At 36.3% G+C, this 26775-nt stretch overlaps 1 protein-coding gene across 7 annotated transcripts in view; it reads right to left on the reverse strand.

Annotated features, from left to right (window-relative positions):
• Positions 1–26775, reverse strand: part of LAMA2 (laminin subunit alpha 2) — a 618514-nt gene that overhangs the window by 362476 nt on the left and 229263 nt on the right. For all 7 annotated transcript variants that reach the window (XM_032274826.1, XM_032274824.1, XM_032274825.1 and 4 more), the window contains exons 5-7: positions 6559–6738; positions 3617–3706; positions 1810–1927 (exon numbers count right to left, since the gene is read on the reverse strand). In XM_032274826.1, the coding sequence (XP_032130717.1) occupies positions 1810–1927; positions 3617–3706; positions 6559–6738 (388 nt within the window). The remainder of the gene's footprint in view (positions 1–1809; positions 1928–3616; positions 3707–6558; positions 6739–26775) is intronic.

Below are 26775 nucleotides of genomic sequence, written 5' to 3' on the forward strand. Positions count from 1 at the left end.
TTATGGAGGGATTTGTCATGTCACAGAAGGGTTTTTCTAAACATTAAGGTGATTGGAATATAATTCAACTTGGAAAAGAGTAATTTTACATAAGCTTTTAGGAATGTATTCATTGCTGAAAGTGTGATTTTTATCTAATGTTTTATGGCTAAGACCCCCATCTTGAATTTCTGGGTTTTTAAAATGTTTATTTTTCAGTTTGGAAATATGACCTCCCCACTTCCCTACAGGGAAAGAAAAATGTTTCACAAGCCCACTATTTAAAAAATGTATATAGTAGCAGTTTAAAATGTCTTGCTTTGCTTAGTCTACCTCTGTTGCTAACGAGTTGCTCTATTCCTTTTGTTCTGTATTTAAACATAGAAACACAAGGAAAGAGTGGTAAAGGATTTTGCAGAGCTACTTAACATTAGGTAATTATCACTGTGGAAAGCATGTCAGTGGCAACAGAAAGACTCCTACCTTCAAGTGCTGCTCCCACTTGTGATTGCTGATAGTCCACAAACAGAAAAGAAGTTTAATTAAAATTTAAAGGAGCTTGAGAGCAAACATCCCTGGATGGCATTACATTTAAAGTTACTCTTAAGAACAAATGTCTGTTCTCTATGGAGAAGCTCTGGAGAACTGAAGGATTAGCCAGAACATGGCTGGAAGTAGTTGAAGGAAACAAAGGCTGGGCCTCCAGTGGTCCCCCACCATGCATGGTGAGTAATGATCTAATGGTGTCTCAGGCCTCCAGATATGCCTCAGTAATAATGGGAGATTTCTAATCCATAATATCTTTATAAGCAGGCAGATACAAATCAAAAAGCAAATGAAATGAGTGCAGAAAGTGAGGAGACTTAATAGCATATGTGCAGAATCTCAAACTAAAAAGAAAATACAGTCATCCCTCAATATCCATGGGGATGGTTCCGGGACCTCCCTCAAACACCAAAATTCCAGGATACTCAAGTTCCTCTTGTAAAGTGGCATAGTATTTGCATACAACCTATGCACATCCTCCTGTATACTTTAAATTACCTCTAGATTACTTATAATACCTAACAAAATATAAATGCTATATAAATAGTTGTTATATTGTTTAAAAAATAACAAGCAACAGTCTGTACAAGTTCAGTACAGATGCAACTTTTTTAAGAAAACATTTTTGATCTGCAGGTGGTTACACACATGGATGGAGAAACCATTAATATGGAAGGCCAACTTTACATCTTATTGTATAGTTGGGGAATGTTTTATGATTAAGGTGTGCTATGATTCTATAGTTTTAAAGACCTGTCATGTCTGACACGTTATACATGATAAATGTGAGTTGAGTTAACTTGTTATTTAAAGAATATATGGTGTTGGTATTAATTTAAAATGTCTACCAAGCTGTTTTTGAAGGCCATATATACTTAATGAGCTGAAAAAATGTGGTCAGGGCTGATTTACTACAATATTAATATTTGAATTCAGTTAAATTGGACTTCATACTAGTTTAGGTTTACAGTTCAGCAGAAGACTACTGTATTTTTAGGTCTATTCTTGGGTTGAGAAAATCTTCAGGAACACAGGTTTCTCCATGATACCTGTCACCTAATAAGACCAGTTATCACTATTAGGCTATAAAGTCATCTGCTGCATTTCTTAGATATTTCCCTTTAGAAAAAGCTAGCCATATGGACTGTCTTTGAAGTGATAATATAAATGAGTATTTATTGACACATTTGCATAACCAGCCATTTTACTGTTTTTCATTACTGGCTTTTTTTTTTTTCTTGAAAAGGAAGAATGATATATTTTGTTGGCTTCTAAAGATCATACCTTCACATTCAGTTTTAGTCAGAAAAGTTCCAGCTCTCCAGGGTTTCTGATGGAATCCTGGACAGCACTGATCACAGCTGTCACCACATGTGTTATGCTCACACTCACAGCGAGATTTCTAGTCAAAAAGAGGGAGAAAGCACAAATTTTAACCTTATTTAGAACCATAAAGAAAGCCTCTCTCTAAAGGTACTATGAAGGAAAGAGAAAACATCTGGACTATGTACTAAAATGTAAAACTAGTCAGCCTGGAAAGAAAGTGGCGCCAGGCTTGACGTGGGTATATTTTATCAACATCAGCTGAAGGAAGTCCACGCTGGTTCTGGAATCACTGGGTTTAGGCTCAGAAGAAAGCAGGAAGGCCCAGCTGGGAGTGGTCTTAAAGACTGAATTCTCCTTCTGTGAGGCCTGGGTTCTATGTGTTTTTGGGATTGGTGTGCTTATTTTAAGACTCCCCTCAAAATGTTGCTAACATTTTTGGATGTGGAAAAGAGGAGGGAGTTGATTCCTAGGCCTCTTGGGAGGCTAAAACAGAAATCTAACGTCCCTGGAACTAAATATCCTGTCTGTATGTCCTCTGGATACTGTCTCAATTCACCTCATGGAATTGGCCTTCTAAGGCTGTCTTGTAGACTTTTGTATTTTATTTATTATTTTTTTTGAGACGGAGTCTCACTCTGTAGCCCAGGCTGCAGTGACGCGATCTTGGCTTACTGCAACCTCTGCCTCCCGGGTTCAAGAAGTTCTCTGCCTCAGCCTCCCAAGGAGCTGGGATTACAGGGGCCCGCCATCAATGCCCGGCTAATTTTTGTATTTTTGGTAGAGATAGAGTTTCACCATCATGGCCATGCCGATCTTGAACTCCTGACCTTATAAATCACCCACCTCAGCCTCCCAAAGTGCTGGTATATTTTTAAAGCCTGGGAAACACCGCTCACCAGTACACCTGATAGAAAGTACCCATAACAGGCAGAAAGCAACACTACAGCTTTGCCCATATAAATATGTTAATGTACTTTAATCTTCCTAAGAGATAACATTATAATCCAATAATCAGAAAACTAGCTTTGAGTATGTCATTTGCATTGCTATATTTGAAAAAAAAAAAAAATCTGTGGCTCTATCTACGTTCACTGATCTAACTATTCAATGTATTTTTCGATGTACTATACAGGAGATGAGTGTGGATTTCACCCGTTTGTCTATGACAGGAGAAATAGGTGCTCATTCATCTTCTACTTTAGGTTATGTTCACTTAATTCACTGTCATTAATGAAAAAAATCTATCCAAAAGCATTCTGGCATTTTCCGGCTTGCCACTATCAGTACTCTTTTGACGGTCTCATCCACTCCACCCCCATTGCCCCTGCCCTACTTTATCCTCCTTTTCCATTGCCACTTACATATTTACTTCCCTGCACATTTTTTATTCATTTGTGTTAATTTTTTGATTAAAAGCTTTAAAAGAAATGGTCAGGTTGATTGATGGCAGGCATTCTCTTAAGCTAAATCATAATGCAGGCTGTCATAGCTAGAGAGGTTTCAAAGTAGGCCAATTTGGAGCCTTTTTGGAAAAAAAAAAAAAAAAAAGGAAAAAACTAATCTGTTTTCTGATACTGTGATGGCTGATTTCAAAGTCTATCATCCCAACTGCCAGCTCTTATTTCACCCTGGCATGGATTTCTGTTACACTGCCTAACTGGGGACCTGACACTCATTTACAGCGTTCTCTGTCAGCAAAGACTCTCATGAAACATTTTACAGCTCAGGGCTTCATTTTGCCTAAGCATCCTATAAATATACATACATTTGTCGCTGGATCAAGTGGACAAGCCCTGGCATGACCATAGCAGATGCACATCCCTCCAACCGAAATATCCTTGACCGAGTAGTAATACTGCAAAAAGCAATCCAGAGAGAAATCCTGTTAAGATGACTGCAAGGTGAAAGTAACAAAAGGGGACATTCAGTAAAAACTTCATTTTCTGCTTTTATCCTTAGTTTGAAGGACATTTGTGCTTCTTGAGGACAAGTGAGGACTCACAAAACCGACAAAGTAAGTCCTAGCATTATAAACTTAGCCCAAAGGAAGAGAGCCTTTCATTTAAGCTAGGTGGGCATTTTAGAACTGTCTTTCTCCCAGTCAGCTATGGCTGAGAGTAGTTTTTATCAGGGGCTAAGGACAATTGCTCTTCATAAAAGTTGTTTTACATAGTATCTTGCAAGAAACCCTCTTTTATTGTGATTATAGGAACTGCAGTATTCACAAATTATATGCATGCTATTTTACTTGATGGAGTTGAAAAGAACCAACAAAATTTAGAGAGAAATTGTACTAAAAACAATATATTCCTTAACCATATTAAGAAGAAAATCGAAAAGTCATTAACTGTAAGCTTGTTGTGCAGAACATTTGCATTTTTATATTATTATGTTTAAAAGTCCATACAATTACCTTTTTATATGAAGTTAACATAGAGCTGTGTGACTAATTATTTTAATCTACCCAGCTATTTTTTAAGGATAATTATGGAAGCTGGACTATTTTTAAAATTTTAATTAATACGTATATAACATTTCATAATTGTCAGAGCACTTTAAATTATCATATTCAAATAACCATCTTAGTGTTAGATAGTTCTATTATTCCAATTATACACACAAAAGAAAAAGAAAACAGAATTAACAAGAATATGTAGAATGGACACATATCTGAGCTACCTCACTAAAAAATCTCCCTTTTCCAATTTACTTCTTTGTTTCCTTTTATTGGTTTTGTTATGTACATATAGTGTCTTTGAAAATATTTTCGCTATGTTATCTTATTTGATATACCTAGACCCTGGAACTGGCTGGAGAGTTTGGATAGTAGAAAAATCTTTTTTTCCTTTAAACTCATCACTTAATAATATAGATTCAAACAGAGATATTTGCTTAGAAAGGTGATACCAGTATTTGTAAATGCTTTTAAAATTGGGAAATCTATTTTAAATATGAATGTATAATTCTTTGCTTTTGAGTCATGAAGAGGAGCTGAAATTTTCTATCTTATTTTTATATATTTAAATTTAGATGTAGTGTTTATTAAACTTGGGTACTTTCAAAAATATATTTATATGTTGACTTATAGTGCACTATTTTAAAAGCTCATGTAAGATAAAGTTATAAATAATAGATGTGTGTCCCAACACCCACTGTGCCTTCTGCAAAAGATGGTAGAAAGAACACTAAATTATTTTCATTGATTTTTTTTCTCTGATAGATATACTGTCAAGAAAGATTAAATTTCACTCCAATATTATTTGGTCTTCCTTGGTGTATATGTTTAAGTCACACCAAAATTAGAATTAAAAATGTTTTCTTAAACGTGAAAAATCTAAACATTGCTATAAAATAATAATTAGTTTTGCATGAGACAATTACTATATGTTGAGATAAAATAAAGGTTAAATTATTTCAGGTTTAGAAAATACAGGGCACTAAAACATCTGACATATGTTATATGAGACTAACTAAAGCCTATAAAGTTATCTTGTGATGACGGAGAGGTTGGGTGTGGGGAAATTAAGTAACGAGGAAAGAAGGCATGTGAGGAGTATTTAGGATCTGTAACTATTTACCCTAATGATTCAGCAATTTGACAACTGATGACAGTGGTCTCACCTTAGTAGGATCATTCTAGAATAATTGCTTTGTCCTACAATATTAATTTCTCCCTATAGTCCTCTTTCTTAGTGATACCTCTAGTCATACAGTAGATACTGTATTCACATGTTTCCTTTATGGATTTATGGCTGAATTGACTTCCCTGGTATAAATGTCTTGGTTGTGTAGCAGCAGATGTGGGAGGTGCTATAAACCAATGAATGTGGTAGAAGGTAGACAGGAGGGAGCATAGTTATCACTCATAGCATTCTGGGTTGGTCATCTACCATGTAATCCCACAAATTCCTGTTTAAAAATGGAAGACAGCACTTCTGTTAGCTCTTGTGTTCAAAAAGCTTTGGAAAAGGTGCTTTAAGCGCTTTTCCCTCAATATTTTATTTGTAAAGGAAAATACATCAGTATGTAGAATCAGTTTCTCCTATAGCAGTGCATTTTAAAAACTATGGCTTTTGATTCATTAATCAAGCATAAAATCAAATTATTTGATGGTTCACAAACCAGCATCACCTGGAAACTTACTGAATTGCAGTATCTTAGCCCTGTTCTCTACCTACTGAATCATAACTTGTATTTCCACAAGATCACTGGCTAACTCCATGCACATTAAGATTTAAGACATATTGCTCTCTGTATGCGTGTATATGTGTATACTGGGTCAGTTGTGGCCAAAAAAAGAAATATTTCAAAGTCCCTGCACATCCAGTTGTAACTAGCCAAAGCCAATTATAATAGTAGTACAGATCACCTAAAGTGATGAAGACTAATTTTATCCTGAAAAACAAGATTATTAACTAGACATGGTGATTCTCATTTTACAAAAGAAGAAATGAAAGTTTCAGAAGGCTAAAATGTTTGGTAAATGTTACACATGTAAAAAGTGGCACAGCTCGGATCTGAACAAAGGAAAGTCTGCCAAATTTTAAATAATAATAATTAATAAAAAATTTTTAAATTCTAAAATAAAAAAATTGATAATAACCAGTCCTACAAATCACTGAGAGATTTCTTTTAATAGTATCTAACAGACAAATAAAATAAGTGGGATATCATTTGTAAGATCTAATATGGTTCATCTTAACTTACTCTTCTTGTGACAATGGGGTCAATTTCTCTTGGGTCTTTGTGAGCAAACATCATCAAGTCAGCATTCAAGGTGCGGATCCTCTGAAATCTCAGGCGAATATAGCGAGCGGAGGTAAATTCCAGCAGTTCAGGAGAAGGATCATCAGCACTTGGTCGCCCATTGATTAAAGAGATATGAATCTACAAATATGAAAAAATATTGACAATTGAGTTTACCAAAATTTACATAGCAATTTTGTTTCTTTTTCTTGGAAAAATAAAGGTAACTTCTCATTCTTTGAATTAGGCAGATTCAGGTACATGCCTATGAACTGGCATCTAGTGAAGTAATTTACATATGTTATAGTCCTCTTAATACATGTATATGCAACTTGTTTGTTTATATCATAGGCATTTCTCTATAAACTTCAACTACCTGTATTTCTATGCTCCAAGGCATTGCATCAACTTGACCTTCCTATGATTTCCATAAATTCTTAATCATTCTTTTTCTGAAAATTATTGTGCCCGAACTTATTTAAGAAGCTGGGGCATGGTAGGAAATCAGAAAACTTGGGGGAAAAGTTACAAAATATCAGATTAAGAAACAAACCCCTTAAGAACCTAAAATAATTCTATACTTGAAAGTGTCACATTATATAGCCTTAAAATGTGGAGAACAAAAATTACAAGGAAAACTAGACAAATCTATACTTACAGTGAGATATTTCACTAGGTTGTTGTGATTCGTGTTTTTTTAGTAACTGATAGGACAAGAAGACAAAAATTCACCAAGAATGTAACATACTCTATGAAAATCACACTCTAAAAAAATATGTTAAACCTGAATGGAATGGTGAAATTTTTAAGACAATAATTTAGCACAGTTGACACCAGAAGAAATACAATTCAGTGATACAATTTTATATATGAAAAATAATTGAGAAATTGCCAAGAAACTGCCCTCCAACGGTGTACAAAGCTGGCAGGCTCTCAAAGGGACTTCTCAAGAGCAAATAATTCTAATGAAGAATAAAGCGTGTGATAAAATAAAATGTACTGTTAGTACAGACAAAGGAAGTATGTTCCTAATACTTGAAGAACTCTTGTAAATCTACAAACAAAAGCACCAACAACATAACCAAATGCACAAATATATGAGGGCCCTATTCAAAGAAAAGAAAATTAAAATGGCTGTTAAACATTTATAAGATACTGATCCTCCCTCATGACAGGAGAAATGTAAATTAAAAACACACTGATAACATTCCCATTTTTTTCAGGTTGGCAAACCCCACAATTATTGTAATATACTCTGATGGTAAGGCTAAGAGAGTAGATACATGTCTCTTAAATTTACAGGTGTAAGTGTAAAATGGTACAAATTCCTAAGAAAGTCAATTGAGCAATAACTATCAAAATTAGAAATGCACAGTAATTTTGACCTAGCAATTTCACTTCTCGGAATTATCCTACAGATATAAAATAATATAGATGCTATATTACATGTGAACTGAATATGGCTAATGGACGGAATGTCTGCATACCCCTACTGAAATTCATTTGTTGAAAACCTGATCCCAGTGTGATGATAGTTAGGAGTAATTTGGTAGGTAATTAGATCCTGAGGATGGAGCCCTCATGAATGAGATTAGCGACCTAACAAAAAGAGGCCAGAGAGCTAGCTAGCTCTTTTTCCACCATGTGAGGGTACAAGCAAGTCAGCAGTCTGCAAGCCAGAAGAGAGTCCTCACCAAAGCGCAACCTTGCAGACACCCTGATCTCAGATTTTCAGCCTCCAGAACCACGGGAAATTTTTCTTGTTTACAACCCACCTAGTCTATGGAACTTTCTTATGGTCCCCATACTGACAAAGACACTATTATTATTTCGCCATTTTTGATTATAAGCTTTTTTGATCATATCAAAGGACTGGAAATAACCTAATATCCATCAATATAGGACTGGCTAAATAAATTATATATCTGCATAATGAATTATGTGCAACCATAAAAAATAATAAGGAATAAACATACTGATAGGAAGAAGTATGTACTTTCACTTTTTTTTTGTATCCTGTAAATGGATTATTACCTATGTAACAAATTGAATCAAACCAAAATTGTTAAAGAAAGTGAAATCGGGTGGTAGATTTCGAACTGAAAACACACACACACACACACACACACACACACACTTTCACACACACACACAAACATGCACACAGTGCTAAAGGGACAGGGATGGAAGAAGTGGGAGTCCTGTGCTGGGTGGGAGATGCTCGGGTACAGGACAGTGTGTGCACTGGGGAGCTGTGACTCAAGGTCACCCACTGGAATTTTCACCCACTTTTGTAAGATGATACATCATGTGTGTTAATTACATTTTTTGACAGGAGAGGCAATGATATGTATTTTCATTCCTAACGTCCTGCATTTGCATAATCCCAGGGAGCCTTTTACAAAGTGACTGCCAATAAACTACTTGAGTCATCAGAGAAATATAGCAAACTCTGAGATGAAAAACTAATTCTGGTGTCACAAGGAATAGACTCAGAATGCCTCATGATAAAAATATGAATATGTTCCGGTTAATTGAATCTACCTTGTACACTTAGTAAGGAATAGAATTCAAGGTCTTCTAAAATACTGAATCTGAACATACTGAATCCCCTCTAATGTAGGAATTCTAAAAGAGTAAAGCAGATCTTGTATATTACTCAAGGTCCACATTTCTGGCATCTAACAGGTGAGCCAGAAATGTGTTTAAAATTAGATATCTTTAAGGCTTAAGGAGGTAAGAGTTAAATGTTAAAAGAACGGACACATAGATGCAGGAAGCCACTAAAACTTGTTTGCCTTTGAGATTAACCATGGCACCCAAAAAGTCACCAGTGCCATTGAATTCATGCTTACATTTCTATCAAATTCTCCCTTGACTGCCCCCAAAAATACCACTTGAAAGAAAGGAGGAAATCACTACATGTCTAGGATTATAGTTTCTGAATGTTATTTGGGTTTATTTGGTATGAACGCTGTGATCAATCATGTTTGTGCTGTATAAAGAATCAGTAAGTTTCTCACTTAAAGATACAAAGAAGTTTTTTGGGGGGAAGAAAGGTGTACACATTCTCATTTAGGTTAATAAACCATACGATAGCTACATGGAAGATTCAGCAAAAGAACACTTCTCACAGCTTTGGTATTTTCATCAAGCTACTCTGCCAAGAGATCTTGTGAATATAGTTAGTCCCAAGCTGTTTCTGGAACAGAAAACAAGCCAGCTGTTTGGCGATGTTGTGTGCAGCTTCCTTCCACCGTTTTGTGTGTATTTTTTTCCCATTCTCTTTCAAAACAAATCATAATATTGGATAGGATATTTCCATTAGTACAATACAGTGTAATTCCAAGTCCGCTGGATAGTTTAGCATACTTCCTGATTTCCTATGGGGTGACAACCAGTGGGTGGTATCTATCTTCAAGGAAGTTGAAATGTATCTATCCCCAAGACCACCACTGTCTTGCTGTGAGGACCTGAGAAATCTGTGGCAGCCTAGTGTCTTCCAAAGTGGTTTCTATTACAGATGTGTTGGTGGGTGTATGTTCATGCTGTCACAGGAATTCATTCCAGTTGAAAATATCAGCCTATGGGTATCATCAACTGGTTTTTTAGATATTAAAATTATACTTTTCTTTGAAATTAGTTTTGCAAGGCAAATAAAGAGGGTGGGAACCTCATCAGAAACATCTCGTTTTATAACCAATGACTAAACCAATGTTATACTCTGTTCGCCCAAATAATTCTGTTTTTACTAGTGTAAGCATACTATATAAATTATGTTTCCTTTATGGATTAGTAAGACCTCTGTGCCTCTGGCATTTTTAGTTTAGAATACATTTTTTAAATGATTTATGCAGCAAATAATTAGATTTCTAGTATAGATGATTGTCCATTATTATGCTTGTCTATTTATGTTGCTATGTTTGTTTTAGAAAGCTGGAAGGGCTATAATTCTAATATCTTCCCCAACACAAGTTTCTTGAGTGAATGGATGGATGCGAGAGTGAAGGCTACTGAAAGATCATCAATAAGTATCAGAAACTTTGAAATAAGTAGCAGAAGTGGATAAAGTTGACAACTTGATGTGTGGTATGCTCTCTCTTACAACATTTTTGTATTATCAATCTCTACAAGTGTGCCAATGAAACAGATTAAACAAATTGAAAGTAAGCTGACCCCAGGAGACAGAACAGTAAATCCATATGTGTAGTTTAAGATTAAGGATGTATGGATATGGCCAAAGAATTTTTATGTAAATGAGTGGCTGAGACATCTGGGAACCTCTTAAATCCAGTCATGCTTAATATAGTATTATTTGGGGAGAAATAATAAGATTATAAAGAGAACTTTGAAAAATAAGCGTAATCTCTTTTATTTTGACTATGTGAAAAAAAGGAGTACCATCACCCTTCATCAGTTACAGTTTCAGGGGATTTGTGAAGATTGGTTCCAGGACCTCCTGTGGATATCAAAATCTGAGGATGCTCAAGGCCTTGACAAAAAATGGCATAGTATGTGCGTATAACCTACACACATCCTTCAAAATTATTTAAATTACCTCTACATTACTTCAAATACCTGATACAATGTAAAGGCTATGTAAATAATTACTACACTGTATTATTTAAGGAATAAAGACAAAAATGTCAGCACATGTTCAGTACAGACGCAGGTTTTCTTCTAATATTTTTCGTCTGCAGTCAGTTGAAGCCATGGAAGTGGAATCCACAGATTTGGAGGTCTGACTGCATACGTTTGAAGAAGCTAGGTGGGCTGCAGAAAGCTCAAGGAAAGGGAACAATGCAAGAACGGGTCGTTGGGTTTCTAGCACAGAGTAAAGGCTCTGAGTCTGGCTCTGGATGGTAAATAGGTACATTTTGGTTCATTCCTCCACAATACTCCTATTATTCCATTGGTCTTCCTCCATTCCACGGAAACTGCTCTTGGGAAAGTCATCAGTGTCCTTTACATTACTAACTGACATGTCCAATTCTCAGTCCTCGCCATATTTAATCTATTAGCAGCATTTGAGACAACTGATTACTCCACTGACTCTCAGAACACACTGTTCTTGTTTTCCTTCTACCGCTTAAGCTACCCCCTTCTCAATCCCCTTCACTGCTACATTTAATCCTCCCTAACTTTCTCATAATAGAGTACCACAGGGCTCAATCCTTGGCCTTTTCCTGTTTTGTCCTCACTTACTCATTTAGTAATCCCATTGAAGCTGTTTGTATCAAGTCTATTGTCATCTTTAGGAATTGTCACTAGTTTTATTATATGTATCAAAATAGTTATTGAAAAATAATCTTGCCATACCTTATCAGAAAGCTTTCACTGTAATTTAAAAAATCTTATTCAAATCAATGGAATATTGTTATATTTTTGAATGTTATAAAATATGAAAACATCATGTATATGTGGATCAGTCATGCATGGGTAATTCAAATACACTGGATAAATGACAAGACTTTCTTAAGAAATAATTTATTATACAGGTTAGTAAAATTGTTAGGCCTTTCAGACTAGAGATTTCCTTATCAAGAGTCTTCCTGACCTTAATGAGCAAATACAAGATTATGAGCTCAGTCTCTTTCCAGGCATTATTTCCAGTTATATCAGGCACAGTGTCTGAAGTAGTCTGTCCATTTTCCTTTACTTCATATTTTGTTATTTTCTCCAACCAAGAGTTCTCGGTTTTAGAGTTATTTTTATTAATTCAAACACTGATCCTGTGCATATTCAGAAAATCAGATACTATGAAAGCTTAAAACCTATGCTTACCTCTAAGAGCTTTATCTCTGGCCCTCCTCTTTATATTTCAGCATTTCCCATTCATATAGTCAGTCATTCACTCATTCACTCAAATATATTTATTGGATATCTACTAGATGGTCATTGAATCATTTTAATTCTTTTTTCTGTGTCATGGTCTATCTTATCTTTAGGCCCCTTCCCAAAACACCTCTTCTGTGTTCTCACTGCTTGCCATTTACACAGATGTACTTTATCTTTAAAATCTCAACTGTGTGCCAATTCCATCCTCTCACAAACACCTCCATGGACTGTCTAGGAGCTCCTTCTATAATTTATCCAAACTCCCTTTACTGCCCCCTATTTTCATTGCCAATTTACTTGCTTGTATTTACTACTAGATTTTAAGTTCAATGAGGGTATATATTTTTCTTATATATTGTGTAGCCTCAGTGTTTAATATAATGATTTAAGTACATACTACCTTATCAATAATTAATTGTTGAACAAATATATTGATAGCAGTTCCCAAATACCATAGATTGAAATAGAGCTTCCAGTGAATTAACTTTTTCCTCAAACACTTATAATTTGTGCATTGCATGTATTATCTAAAATTTGATTTTGTATATATTTTAACTGTATTTTACCTATATTTTAAATTCTATTTATTGACTGTCCATCATAAATTCTAGTATAAATTTATTATAATCTAATAAATTATTTTAGAGCTACAATCATTCAAGTATTTATAAAAATATGAGCATTTTCATACATTTAGGTAAATCAACAAAGGATTATTAAATATACTTGTAGAGCCATTTCTATTTTTTAGTACATTAGCAGAGCCACTTATATTTTTATCATACACAGAAAAATAATTTTATAAATGGATTTGTCCCTTCAGGTGCCTTAATATTCCTACTACTCAGAACTGGAAAGGTTTTCTTTTTGTGCAGCATGTAGGGCACTGAATTGGTTTGGAAGATCTTTAATAAATATCCCGCTGTCATTAGAAATTTACAAGACCAAATAGAACACCTACTCTTACATGTTTGATGACTACCAGGTGGCTTAAAAGTCAATGCTCTAATAACAAAATGTCAAGAACTGTGCACAACCTTCTTTAACTTACCTCTTCCAAAAATACAGGGAAATGTCAACTTGAGGTGTTTAAGAAATATGACAAGAACTACAAACCACTGCTTAACGAAATAAGAGAGGACACAAACAGATGGAGAAACATTCCATGTTCATGGTTAGGAAGAATCAATATCGTGAAAATGGTGATATTGCCCAAAGTAATTTACAGATTCAACGCTATCCCCATCAAGCTACTGATGATCTTCTTCACAGAACTGGAAAAAAACACCTTAAACTTCATATGGAACCAAAAGAGAGCCCACATAGCCAAGTCAATTCTAAGCAAAAAGAACAAAGCCGGAGGCCTCACACTATCTGATTTCCAACAATATTACAAGGCTACAGTAATCAAATCAGCATGACATGGGTACCAAAACAGAAATATAGACCAATGGAGCAGAACAGAGGCCTCGGAGGCAACACAACACATCTACAACCATCCGATCTTTGACAAACCTGACAAAAACAAGCAATGGGGAAAGGATTCCCTGTTTAATAAATGGTGTTGGAAAAACTGACTAGCAGTGTGCAGAAAGCAGAAACTGGACCCCTTCCTGACACCTGACACTACAATTAACTCCAGATGGATTAAAGACTTAAAGATAAGACCTAAAACCATAAAAACCTTAGAAGAAAATCTAGGCAAAACCATTCAGGACATAGGCATAGGCAAGGACTTCATGACTAAAACACCAAAAGCATTGGCAACAAAAGCCAAAATAGACAAATGGGACCTAATCAAACTCCACAGCTTCTGCACAGCAAAAGAAACAGTCATTAAAATGAATTGGCAACCAACAGAATGGGAAAAAATTTTTGTAATCTACCCGTCTGACAAAGGGCTGATATCCAGAATCTACAAAGAACTAAAACAGATTTACAAGAAAAAAACAAACAAGCCCATTAAAAAGTGAGCGAAGGATATGAACAGACATTTTTCAAAAGAAGACATATATGAAGCCAAGAAACATATGAAAAAATACTCATCATCATTGATTATTAGAGAAATGCAAATCAAATCCACATTGAGATCCCATCTCACACGAGTTAGAATTGCGATCATTAAAAAATCTGGAGACAACAGACACTGGAGAGGATATGGAGAAATAGGAACAATTTTACACTGTTGGTGGGAGTATAAATTAGTTCAACCATTGTGGAAGACAGTGTGACGATTCCTCAAGGACCTAGAAATAGAAATTCCATTTGACCCAGCAATCCTATTACTGGGTATATATCCAAAGGAATATAAATTGTTCTATTATAAGGACAAATGCACACAAATGTTCATTGCGGCACTGTTTACAATAATGAAGACTTGGAACCAACACAAATGCCCATCGATGATAGACTGGACAGGGAAAATGTGGCACATATACACCGTGGAATACTATGCAGCCATAAAAAATGATAAGTTTGTGTCCTTTGTAGGGACATGGATGAACCTGGAAACCATCAATCTCAGCAAACTGACACAAGAACAGAAAATCAAACACCGCATGTTCTCCCTCACAGGCGGGTATTGAACAGTGAGAACACATGGACACAGGGAGGGGAGCATCACACACTGGGGTCTGTTGGGGAGAAACAGGGGAGGGACAGCAGGGGGTGGGGAGTTGGGGAGGGATAACATGGGGAGAAATGCCAGATATAGGTGATGGGGAGGAAGGCAGCAAACCACATTGCCATGTGTGTACCTATGCAACAATCTTCCATGTTCTTCACATAGACCCTCAAAACCTAAAATGCAATAAAATATATATTTAATAAAAAAAGAAATATGGCTGTATCACTGAGAACTCTACCCCTAGGCTTAGACTTAACAAGTCTTTCACTCTTACATAAGAATGCATTATACTTTTGATACCTAACACTGCAAACACAGATTACTGATGGGTGACCTGTAACTCATAATAATTGAATGGAAGATCCTGGTATCATTCCCACTGGTCATAATGTATAAAAGGAACACTGACCACTAAGTGCCTGAACATTTTTAAAAGTAAATCATTATTGGTTGCTTCCAATTGTCCCTGAACTTAAATTGCTATTCTCTTTTTCTTTAGAATTATAGTTCTTGCAGTTGTCATTCCTGGATGAAAGCTTTGCCTTCTGCAAAATATTTAAACATACTCTTCAGTCAAAGCAATAGTCTAATAAATTACAGCATAATAAGTAAATCAGTTTTCTTTAAAGAGCATTTGTTCTTTTTTTTTTTTTGAGACGGTGTTTCGCTCTTGTTACCCAGGCTGGAGTGCAATGGCGCGATCTCGGCTCACCGCAACCTCCACCTCCTGGGTTCAGGCAATTCTCCTGCCTCAGCCTCCTGAGTAGCTGGGATTACAAGCACGCGCCACCATGCCCAGCTAATTTTTTGTAGTATTAGTAGAGACGGGGTTTCACCTGGTTGACCAGGATGGTCTTGGTCTCTTGACCTCGTGATCCACCCGCCTCGGCCTCCCAAAGTACTGGGATTACAGGCCTGAGCCACCGCGCCCAGCCTGTTCTTTTATGTTTTTATTTTTCTTCTCTCCTAGTGAAACTAGTTAAAAGGTTTGTGTAGCTTTTTTCTGCTGGTCAAAGAAGAACACTTCTCCCTCCCTCTCCCTCCCTCCCTCTCTCTCTCTCTCTCTCTCTCTCTCTCTCTCTCTCTCTCTCTCTCTCTTTCTCTCTCTCTCTCATTTTGTATCGGAATTGGCTGCAACATTTTCTTTTTGTACCAATAGCAGATTTCATGTGTCAGTCCTAACTACTATGGAACTACTAAACACCAGAAAAACTATGTTTTTAAAAATGATCAAACATAGAAGCAAAGCCTTAGCTGCTTTAGGAGTTCCAATTTCCTTAAGGTCTCAAAATTGGTATGGTTCTTTTTCTTAGAAAGCCTCTGGTGGTCTTACTGCTTTGTACAACTCAAAGCAACCAACAAAACATTTATTTCTAAGCCCCTTATTCAAGATGAGCTTAGGTTAGTTTCATCTGAAACATGCCCAGGTGGGTGACCTGTAATCCATCATAATTTAATGGGAGATCCTGGTGTCATTCCCAGTGGGCACAATGTATAAAAGGAACACTGATTACTAAGAGTCTGAAATTAAAAAAAAAAAATCACTAAATGCAAATTTCCACCCTCCCTTCTCACTTTTTTTTTTTCCTCTGGAAGGACTTTGAAATACAGGAGTTCATTTTACATATATTGGTAAATGCTTTCAAATATTTTTAAAAACGTACTTGAAGATGAAATATTGTATTTATTTTTGTGTTTTTCTTTCTTCAGTTAAAGTCTATAATATTTACATAGATAAAAGAAGAGTTGTCAAAATAGCGCTTCTCAATTTCTTTTGGGAGCTTCTCTTTTACATTTTATCAAATGCAGATGCAGACACCATTGTTAAATCTGTGCTGTTAAGCTAAGACTATATAGGAATACACAGCTAGGAAAGAATCTAAGAGGAGTAGCTTCAGAGCAAGTCATGAGGGTAAAACCTCAGAATAAAGTTCTCTCAAACATTTGCCCTGTTCCAAATTTTGTTTTGGGTGTGCCCCAACCAGAGATATCATAAGAGAATAGAATCATTAGTCGTGTATTCCAATCTCATTGCTATTTCAGAAATTTCTTTACGGTACACAAAATCTTGCACACAAAAACAACAGTGGTTTTTCTTGCATACTTACTGGATATGAGATACTCTTGTATGTGACCCGTATGTACCAACTTATATAAGATTTAATAATTTAAGGCTTACAATAGCCTCATGAGGCAGGTGTCCTAATTATCTTTTTTAAGAAGAGAGGACAGACATCAAAATTTTTATAAGTATGGCTAAGTTCATCTAGCTATGATGTGTCCAATTCCAGTCTGAATTCGCTGAACGTGGTCATCACTACCCACAGAAGAAGCGTTCAATAAGCATTTGTTGAATAAAAAAGAACTGGTTATATAGGGCCTTTTTGAAGACTTGTAGTGACCAAAAGCTCACCACAAGTGAGACAGCCTATTCCATGCACCTTCCCTTCATTCTATCATCTGACTTGGGCTTCCCATTCCAACCTTATGTGTGACACACCTAATATTTTAAGTCCATCTCCTCTTTATTGTCATGCTGTTGCTCTTCCGGAATAGTCTTTACTGTTTGATTTTCTGCAGGTCTTGGCTCTTATTCATCAATTTGTGTCAGATGAATTTTGTTTTATCCATTCTAGACTTCCTGGGATAGACTCATTACCATGTCCTAGGTCACCACTTAGGACCTATCACGGGATCAGATTGTTGCCCAGGTCCCCTGGGAAGGGGCAGGAGTGAGGCCGATTAGACTACAAATGTCACTAAGCCAAAGGATAGTTCCAGACCCAATATTACCTCCTGCCATTGATCCATATCAGTAGAGATCCTCCTGGTAAATAGAAGCAAATCTCTATGCTGACCAAAATCAGAACTGAAACATGCCCAAGAGTTGAGGGCTAAAGCAGGTTCCCCAACTGCTGGGCCACGGACAAGTACCTGTCTGTGGCCTGTTAGGAACCAGGCTGCACAGCAGGAGGTGCCTGAACTCCTCAGATCAGCGGCTGCGGCTGCGGCACTAGGGTCTCAAAGGAGCACAAACCCTATTGTGAACTGCACCTGTGAGGGACCTAGGTTGCAGGCTCCTTATGAGAATCTAATGCCTGATGATCTGAGGTGGAACACTTTCATCTGGAAACCCATCCCCACCCGCCATCCCCCATGCCAATTCAGTGGAAAAGCTGTCTTCTACAAAACCAGTTGCTGGTACCAGAAAGGTTGGGGACCGCTCTGCTAAAGCATTTTTCTCCAGAAAAGAACCGAAAACTCCTTAAGTCTTACTAATATCTTAATAAATGTAAATGGTTATGACAGGTTTAGTACTTAAGTACTTTAGTAGTAAGAGCCATTCCCTAATGTTCACAAATACAAATCCTTTATGGTGAATTCTACAAAGAAGAAAGTGCTAAAACCTCCAATTATAGGCAGAAGAAGAAAATATGTTAATACCCAAATTATTATCTGTGAAATAACATGATCTCCCTTAATGTGGAAAGCTGTTAGAGAAAGTTCCGATAGAAAACACAGCAACGGAGGGTACAATGACCTACATTGGTAAGACAGAACAATCAGTACACTTGAAAGTCAGATAACAACAGCTCAAAGGAAAACTTAAGCAACATATTCCTGTTTTGTTTTCAGTCTCCATGTGGGAACGCTTGTTTAAAATTAAAATAAAATCTTGGAGCAGGAGATCTAAATACAGTGCCAGATCCTGTGTCATTAGATTGGAACAAAACCTAGACACAAACTTAAAAGAGAAATTCAGTCTCCTTCATTCTCATTCTCCGACTCAAAATTTCTTCAGAGAAAAATTGAATGTGTGTATGTGTGTGTATTTTTACAAGTACATAAATGAAACGCTGTATAAATACGTTAATTTGGATTTTTACCCATACGTATAGAAGCAGCATTTGGGGATAGCTACTAGCAATCTCAACTGATTTAATGTTCAGAAAATTTAAAACTCAAGATGTCAGAGACTTTATGGAATCATGCTATTACTTACAGGAGTTTAAACAGAGACACAAGCTCTTCAAGACTGAGCATGTTCCATTGGCTGGCTAATTTCTAGTGCTCCTAGCATTGTGTGTATGCAAACTGGCGTTCCTAGTGACTGTCACCATCCTCCCATGCTCCCACGCTTGCCTAACAACTCCCTACTCTCACCTCTCAATATATCAACATTCTCTGAATGTTCCCTTCTTCTGCCACCTTTCCCTTTCCTCGTAGTTTTGTTTTCATATTACTAAATTTTGGTGTCTCTTTCCACCACTTTACTTATTCTCCATTCTTCTTTACTCTTGCTCTGTTTAATTTTATTTCATCTGTAGAGTGAAATTGTATATTCACAGTTGGTCAAGTTTCTCTGCATTCAAGTGAAATCATGTGTTCAATTACTCTAAATATAGCCCTTAGCCTAGCTCTGTAAAAGGAAACTGCAGGCCTCTCTGATCTTTTCTCATTGCACAAGGAGCTTAAAACAATTAAATTATTTTGTGGAAGAAAATTTTATATTTTCATAACTGATGAGTCTTAATTTCAGTGAGTTTATAAACCTGAGTCTCTGTGTAAGACTGTAGGGATGTTTGTATATATCTGCTTTTCTAATACTGGCTATCCCCACGTGCCTAATACTTTGTGTGATTGAATGTATACGTGTCTTTGTGTGTGTTTTCAGAGAGTTAACCATAGTTTAAGATCACATTTGTTGGAGACAAACTGCTTGTGTCAAATTCTGGCTCTTCCACTTACTGTCTGTGTGAATTTAGACAACTTAATTAATCTCGCTGTACCTCAGTTTCTCTAACAAAGGTAAGTAAAAACATTTATCTTATAGGGCTGTTTGGTAGATTAAAAGAAATGATTTATGTAAAATGATTAAAATAATACTTAGCACACAGGAGAAACTAGTGCTAGTTGTCATTACCCTTGAAAGAGTTTTTAAAAAATGTAAATGACACTGGATCTCTCCATTAAGCAGCATGTGCTCCACCCTTTACAGCAGTTATCTATTACCAACCTGGACAGCCTGAGATAACATGAATAAGTAAGTTTCCACCCACAATGAAGAGGTGCTTCTGGAAATGCTAAGATGTCTGAACATCAACAGGAGAATGTGCATCAAGGAAAGCAGGACATGTGCTTGGGTTTGTCTTCTTATCCATATCCAATTTTCATCCAAGCAATCAAGAGCAAGGTGAGAGTTCTTCCTAGCTCAAATCCCCTCCAGATCTGTGCTGAGGTGCTGAGGCTGTTGCTCTGGGGAAGACCTATATGCTTATCCCCTGACATGATGCCTTTAGTGGCCAAGATCAGCGTGGATGACCAAGGACCAACACAAAGGTTACAGGAAGAGGAGACCATAGAATTATTGACATCTAGGCAGTAGTTTATGAGAGAGGAGAAATGAAAAACAAAAGAATGTGATGGAGAGGGGATCCTCTATACATCTGACTTCATACTTAAAATTTTGTTAGAGCCACCACATTTGCAGCTCAACACTGTGATGTACACAGATGGCTAGTTATCATTTTAAAATATCAAGATTCTGAGAAAGTGTTTCACTGAGGAGGTTTACAGTTAGTACTACATGGCTTACAGGACAACAATTATTTCAATACAAGTCAACAGTATCCCAAAAGTTTCAGTTCCTACAACTATTCTGCACAGAGTTGGATCTGAATCATTTATTTACGAGGTTTGTAGGATGTTGGCTCTGTGCACCTCGACATCTGTACAGCACCAACAGATCTCTAGTTCCTTCAAAGAAACAGTACACAAAGGGACCTCTCCTCCCACACAACGAGAAGATGAAGTTTTCTGTGGATTTACCAAGCACACAGTGTTCTTGTTCCTTTGCTGGATTCAGACTAAAAACTGACCACAGGGAGCTGCAGGGCCATGCCCTCAAAGAAGCTCAGATACAGCTTGTGTTGCTGGCTAACTGGCAGGGAGTTAGGGACAAACTGAAACTCAGGACCTTATTTTCTACCAGAGTCCATGCAGAAGAGCTAATGTTAAGAAACATTGCAACTTAAGAAAAATGAGTAAACAGATGATTACTGCTCACTGATCATGATTGTAAGTTATTTGTCTAAAGTGGACCTTGTTTCACATTCCTTTTCTCTTTCCTCTTGACAAACACAGCATGAATGAAAAGTAGAAGGAATAAAGCATTTAATCAATCATCCAGGGGCCAGGGCTGAATTGCTTTCTGTTATACATTTTCTGCCAAGTTCACAGAATCAGAGTTGTTTTCAATTATTTGTAATATGCTTTCCCAGAAGAATTTATAATAGGTTGTTTAGGCACTGTTCCCTTTTCTATTAATGACACAAATACAACTGCTCCTTCTTAGCAAAAAGAAAGGGAGTGTAATTAGGAAAATTGTAATGAATGTTGCTGTTGGGCTTAAGAGTTGTTTTGTTTGTTTGTTTTCATTTCTAGACTGGCTCACAATGAGAGATGGCAACAAGACTGTTTCATTTATTCTTCCCTTTCAATGCCATCTATGAAATAAATATATCAATGCCATGTATGAAATAAACTTACTTAAAAAAACTCTCATTTACATGTATCTTACTTCCAAAACAAGAAGCTAACATTAATCTCTTTATAGAGATAGTTTATAAAATGACACCTGTAAAAATTAAAAATAAGCATTATTTTTATGCTTATTTGATGTCATGATTATGTAATGTTGTGCTCTTGTAGTTCTAACAACAGTAAACTTGGTTCCTTAAAAAAAGGAATACACGTCTGGGTGCGGTAGCTCATGCCTATAATTCCAGCACTTTGGGAGGCCGATATGGGTGGATCATGAGATCAGGAGTTCAAGACCAGCCTGAAACCCAGTCTCTACTAAAAATATAAAAATTAGCTGAGTGTGGTGGTGGGCACCTGTAATCCCAGCTACTCATGGGGCTGAAGCAGAGAATTGCTTGAACCCGGGAGGTGGAGGTTGCAGTGAGCCAAGATCGAGCCACTGCTCTCCCTCTCCAGCCTGGGTGACAGAGCAAGACTCCATCTCAAAAAAAAAAAAGAAGGAATTCACTGTAAGTCTGGTGAATCTTTATTGCCCGGAATGCAATTCTTCCAAGCTCTCTATTTCTAAAAATGGCCTTTACTTTCCCATCTCAGTCTTCCTTGTAGCTTTCCTCACATCTTCCGTATCTCACCACTATCAGCATCACTGCCATCTTTAGTATCTCCTAGTTTGATAAGGTGCAAATAAAGACACAGGCTCATTAAGAAGAGATGCCATTCCGTATCGGACGGCTAAGTGTGGCAGTCTTTCAAGAAAAAGAAACGTGAATCTCTAAAATCCTGTTTACAGGCAGCCTACTGAGCTCTACTGCTTATGTGGAGAGATGATGTACAGACTTTTCTTGTCTCAATTATCTCACTCCACGGCCTAGAGCCAGAGACCACAATGGTCACACTCCATGGCCCACTTTTATTCACAGTGAACCAGAACGTACCCCTAGAGAGCTAGCTTCGGCAGATCTCAGTCCTATGACTGTTGTTAGTATGTACTGGGGTTTGTTTGTAGGGTTTTCTAAAAATCTGTTTAATATTCAGTCCCTTCTTTGACTTTATTCCTGATAATCCACCTTCTTTTCTGTTTCTAATCCTTTCTTCTCTATTATAATTAAGCTCTTTCACATGAATATCATGAATCTTTCACGATTCTTCTATCCTCCGATAATGTGCTGTAGCTGAAATAATGATAATGCTTCCTCCTAACAGCTACGTCTGTACTTCTGCCCCTTTAAAATTATTTTACTGAGTCTCTAAAATATGTTATTTTTAAAGATAAAATGTCACTTATTCTCAATTTGTAGGATATGCACAACTCTGTTTTTAATTGAGTCTCTTCCCGTCACTTATATATTCTTACTTCCTAACAGTGGTCCATTTGAGAAATGATGTAATGGCCCTGAAAAAGAGAGAGGGAACCATTCTTTTATGACATAAACCTCATTATCAATGCATACAATCTGTATCGAAGAAAATGTACGCTACCAACAATCCTGTTTTCCTTCAAGTAAAAATACAAATTTGTGTGTAGGTTAACACATTAGTTAACAATTTAAAAATAAGCATTCCAGAGTTTAGAAATTCAAATGAATGCTGCTCTTTCAAAATAATTATTTTGGGGTGCTCTGTTTATAACAACATTGAAGTTTCTCCAACCATTTTAATACTCCTGTGTTTTTCCTTATTCCTGAAATTTTTCTTTAAATAGAATGAGGAAGACTAGCTTAAAAACAAATATGAATGGGGAAAAGGAAATTAGATCACAAAAATTAAACATCAGGATAGAAATAGAAAATTCAAGCTGAAAATTGAGGAAGATACAGATAGCAGAACCTGGACTCATATTTGCTCCACCACCCAGAATCCCTGGGCTTCTTTCAGCTTCAGTATTCCTTAAGAATCAACCCAGGAAGCTCATGGGAAATATTAAAGTTTTAAGAAAGAAACTTAGCAACCAAAGATAGTTTACTTAAGAAATCTTTTCACTTAGAAAATTAAATCTTTTTTTTTTTTTTTTTTTGAGATGGAGTTTCACTCTTGTTGCCCTGGCTGGAATGCAATGGCGCGATCTTGGCTCACTGCAACCTCCGCCTCCTGGGTTAAGGTAATTCTCCTGCCTCAGCCTCCTGAGTAACTGAGATTACAGGCATGCGCCACCATGCCCAGCTGATTTTTTGTATTTTTAGTAGAGACGGGGTTTCACCATGTTGACCAGGATGGTCTCAATCTCTTGACCTCGTGATCCACCCGCCTCGGCCTCCCAAAGTGCTGGGATTACAGGCGTGAGCCACCGTGCCCGGCGAAAATCAAATCTTTGTATTTCATTTAAGACTAATAAACATTCGTCATGGAAAGGAGTTTACTATACCAATGCCATTTGTAGAATAAAGGATTTTACTGTAACAATACCATCTATGAAATAAACTTAGAGTTTAAAAAATCCCATTTACGGTAGCTATAAAAAAGATTAAATGCTTACAAATAAATTTAACCAAGGAGTTGAAAAGACTTGCATACACTGAAAACTATAAAATGTTGATGAAAGAAAGTGAAGACATAGATAAATGGAAAGATACCCCGTGTTCATGGATTGGAAGATTTAATATTGTTCAAATGTCCATACAACCCAAAGCAATCTGCAGACTCAGTGCAATCCCTATCAAGATTTTGAAGTCATTTTTCAACGATATAGAAAAAACAGTTTTAAAATCACATGGAATCACAAAAAACCCAGAACACTCAAAACCGTCATGAGTAAACAAAACAAAAATAAAGACATCATGCTACCTGGCTTCAAACAATACTACAAAGCTATTGTAGTATTAATTAAAACAGCATGGTACTGGCAAAAAAATATATATGGATCAATGCAGCATAATCGAGATCCCAGAAATTAACTTATGCATGTACAGTCAGCTGATTTTTGACAAAGATGCTAAGAATACACAATAAGATAAGGATAGTCTCTTCAATGAATGGCAATGAATGGTGCTGAGGAAACTGGATATCTACATGCAGAAGAATAAAGTTATCCCCTTATTACACATCATACACAAAAATCAATTCAAATGAATTAAAGTGTTAAGTGTAAGACCAGCAACTCCAAATTGCTAGAAGAAAATATAGGGGGAGAAACTATATGACATCGGGATGGGTAATAATTTTTTGAATTTGACTCCCAAAATATAGGCCACAAAAGTAAAAATAAGCCAACTGAGTTGTATCAGACGAAAAAGCTTCTGCACAAAAAAGGAAGCAACACTGTGAAGAGACAAACTATGAATGTGGAGAAAATATTTGTAAGCCATGCATTCAATAAAGAGTTAATATCCACAAATATATAAAGAGCTCCATCAACTTAAGAGGAAGAAAACAAAAATTAAAATAAAATACAAATGAGCAAGGAATCTGAACAGACATTGCTCAAAAGAAGACTAACAAATGGCCAAAAGATATATGAAAAAATGATCAACATCACTAATCACTAGAGAAATGCAAATTAAAATTACAATGAGGTATCATCTAACACCTGTCATAATAGGTATTATCAAAAAGAAGATAACAAATGTAGGCGAGGATATGGAAAAAACAGAATCCTGTACACTGTTGGTGGGAATGTAAATTAGTACATCCATTATGGAAAACTACATGCAGGTTTCTAAAAAAACTAAAAGTAGAATTACCATGTGATCTAGCAATCTCACTTCCAAGTATTTACCCAAAAGATGTGAAATCAGTTTGCCAGAAAGATATCTGTATTCCCATGTTCACTGTAGCACTTCACAATAACCACTTTTTTTTCCTTCTTTTTTTTTTTTTTTGAGACGGAGTCTTGCTCTGTTCCCAGGCTGGAGTGCAATGGCGCGATCTCCATTCACTGCAACCTCCGCCTCCTGGGTTCAAGCAATTCTCCTGCCTCAGCCTCCTGAGTAGTTGGGATTACAGGTGTGCACCACCACGCCTGGCTAATTTTTTGTACTTTTAGTAGAGACGGGGTTTCACCATGTTGGCCAGGCTGGTCTCAAACTCTTGACCTTGTGATCTGCCTGCCTCAGCTTCCCAAAGTGCTGGGATTATAGGTGTGAGCCAGAGCACCTGGTCAATAGCCACGTTTTGAAATCAACCTGTCCATCAATAGATGAATGGATAAAGAAAATGTCATACACATATACAGTGAAAGACTATTTAACTTTAAAAAAAAGTTCTGTCATTTGTGACAACCTGGATGTCATTGAAGAAATTTTGCTATATGAAATAAGCCTGACTCAGAAAAAGAAATATTGCATGTTCTTCCTTACATGTGGAATATAAAACAATCTAATTTTTAGAAGGAGTGAGTAGAATGGTTGTTACAGAGGCTGAGGGCTGTGGGAATGGGGAGATGATGTCAAAAGGTACAAAACCTCAGTTAAAAGAAATACGGTATTTATGTGTTATTTCTTTTACTTCTATTGCACAGCATGGTGAGTAAAGTTCATAATGGCGTATTGCAGATTTCAAAATTGCTAAAAGTAAATTTCAAATGTTCCCATCATAAAAATTATTAGTATTTGAGGGAATGGGTATGCTACTAGCTTAACTGAATTATTCCACATTGCATTCATATATGATAACATCACTTTGTACCCCATAAAATTATATAATTAGAAATTGTTAATTTACAATAAAAAATAAAAAGCCATCAAAAAACACCTGAGAAAATATGTGATATACCTATACCCATATTTAAACCTACTCTATAAATTGTATTTAAATTTATAATTCTGCATGCTGCTGTTTTCAGTCATTAATATCATTATGAAAGCTCAGGTTAAATCAAATTTCAACACGATATCATTTTAGTGTAAAATCTCATATTTTGAATAAAACAAATCATACCCTATCTTCACACATCATTAAATGAACTATGTTGACAAATTTTGTTTCTTTTTGAGAACCAGAAAAACAATTATACTTAGGTGGGCCATCTAAAATGTCCTTCCAGCTTCTGGAATAGGTTGTGTTTGTTTTTCAATGAACATCTGTTTGACAAATTGAAATGCTAATTATGATTTATCATTTTTATGACATCAAATACCCAGATAGTAATAAACATTGATGACTAACTATATTTTTCAGTTTCACCCAGATGTTTGGCATCACATATGACACCACCTTAGTTTTACATAAAAATAAAT

The sequence above is a fragment of the Sapajus apella genome, unplaced genomic scaffold (genome assembly GCF_009761245.1).
Source record: "Sapajus apella isolate SASKATOON/1434 unplaced genomic scaffold, GSC_monkey_1.0 scaffold6, whole genome shotgun sequence".
NCBI classification, from domain to species: Eukaryota; Metazoa; Chordata; class Mammalia; order Primates; family Cebidae; genus Sapajus; species Sapajus apella.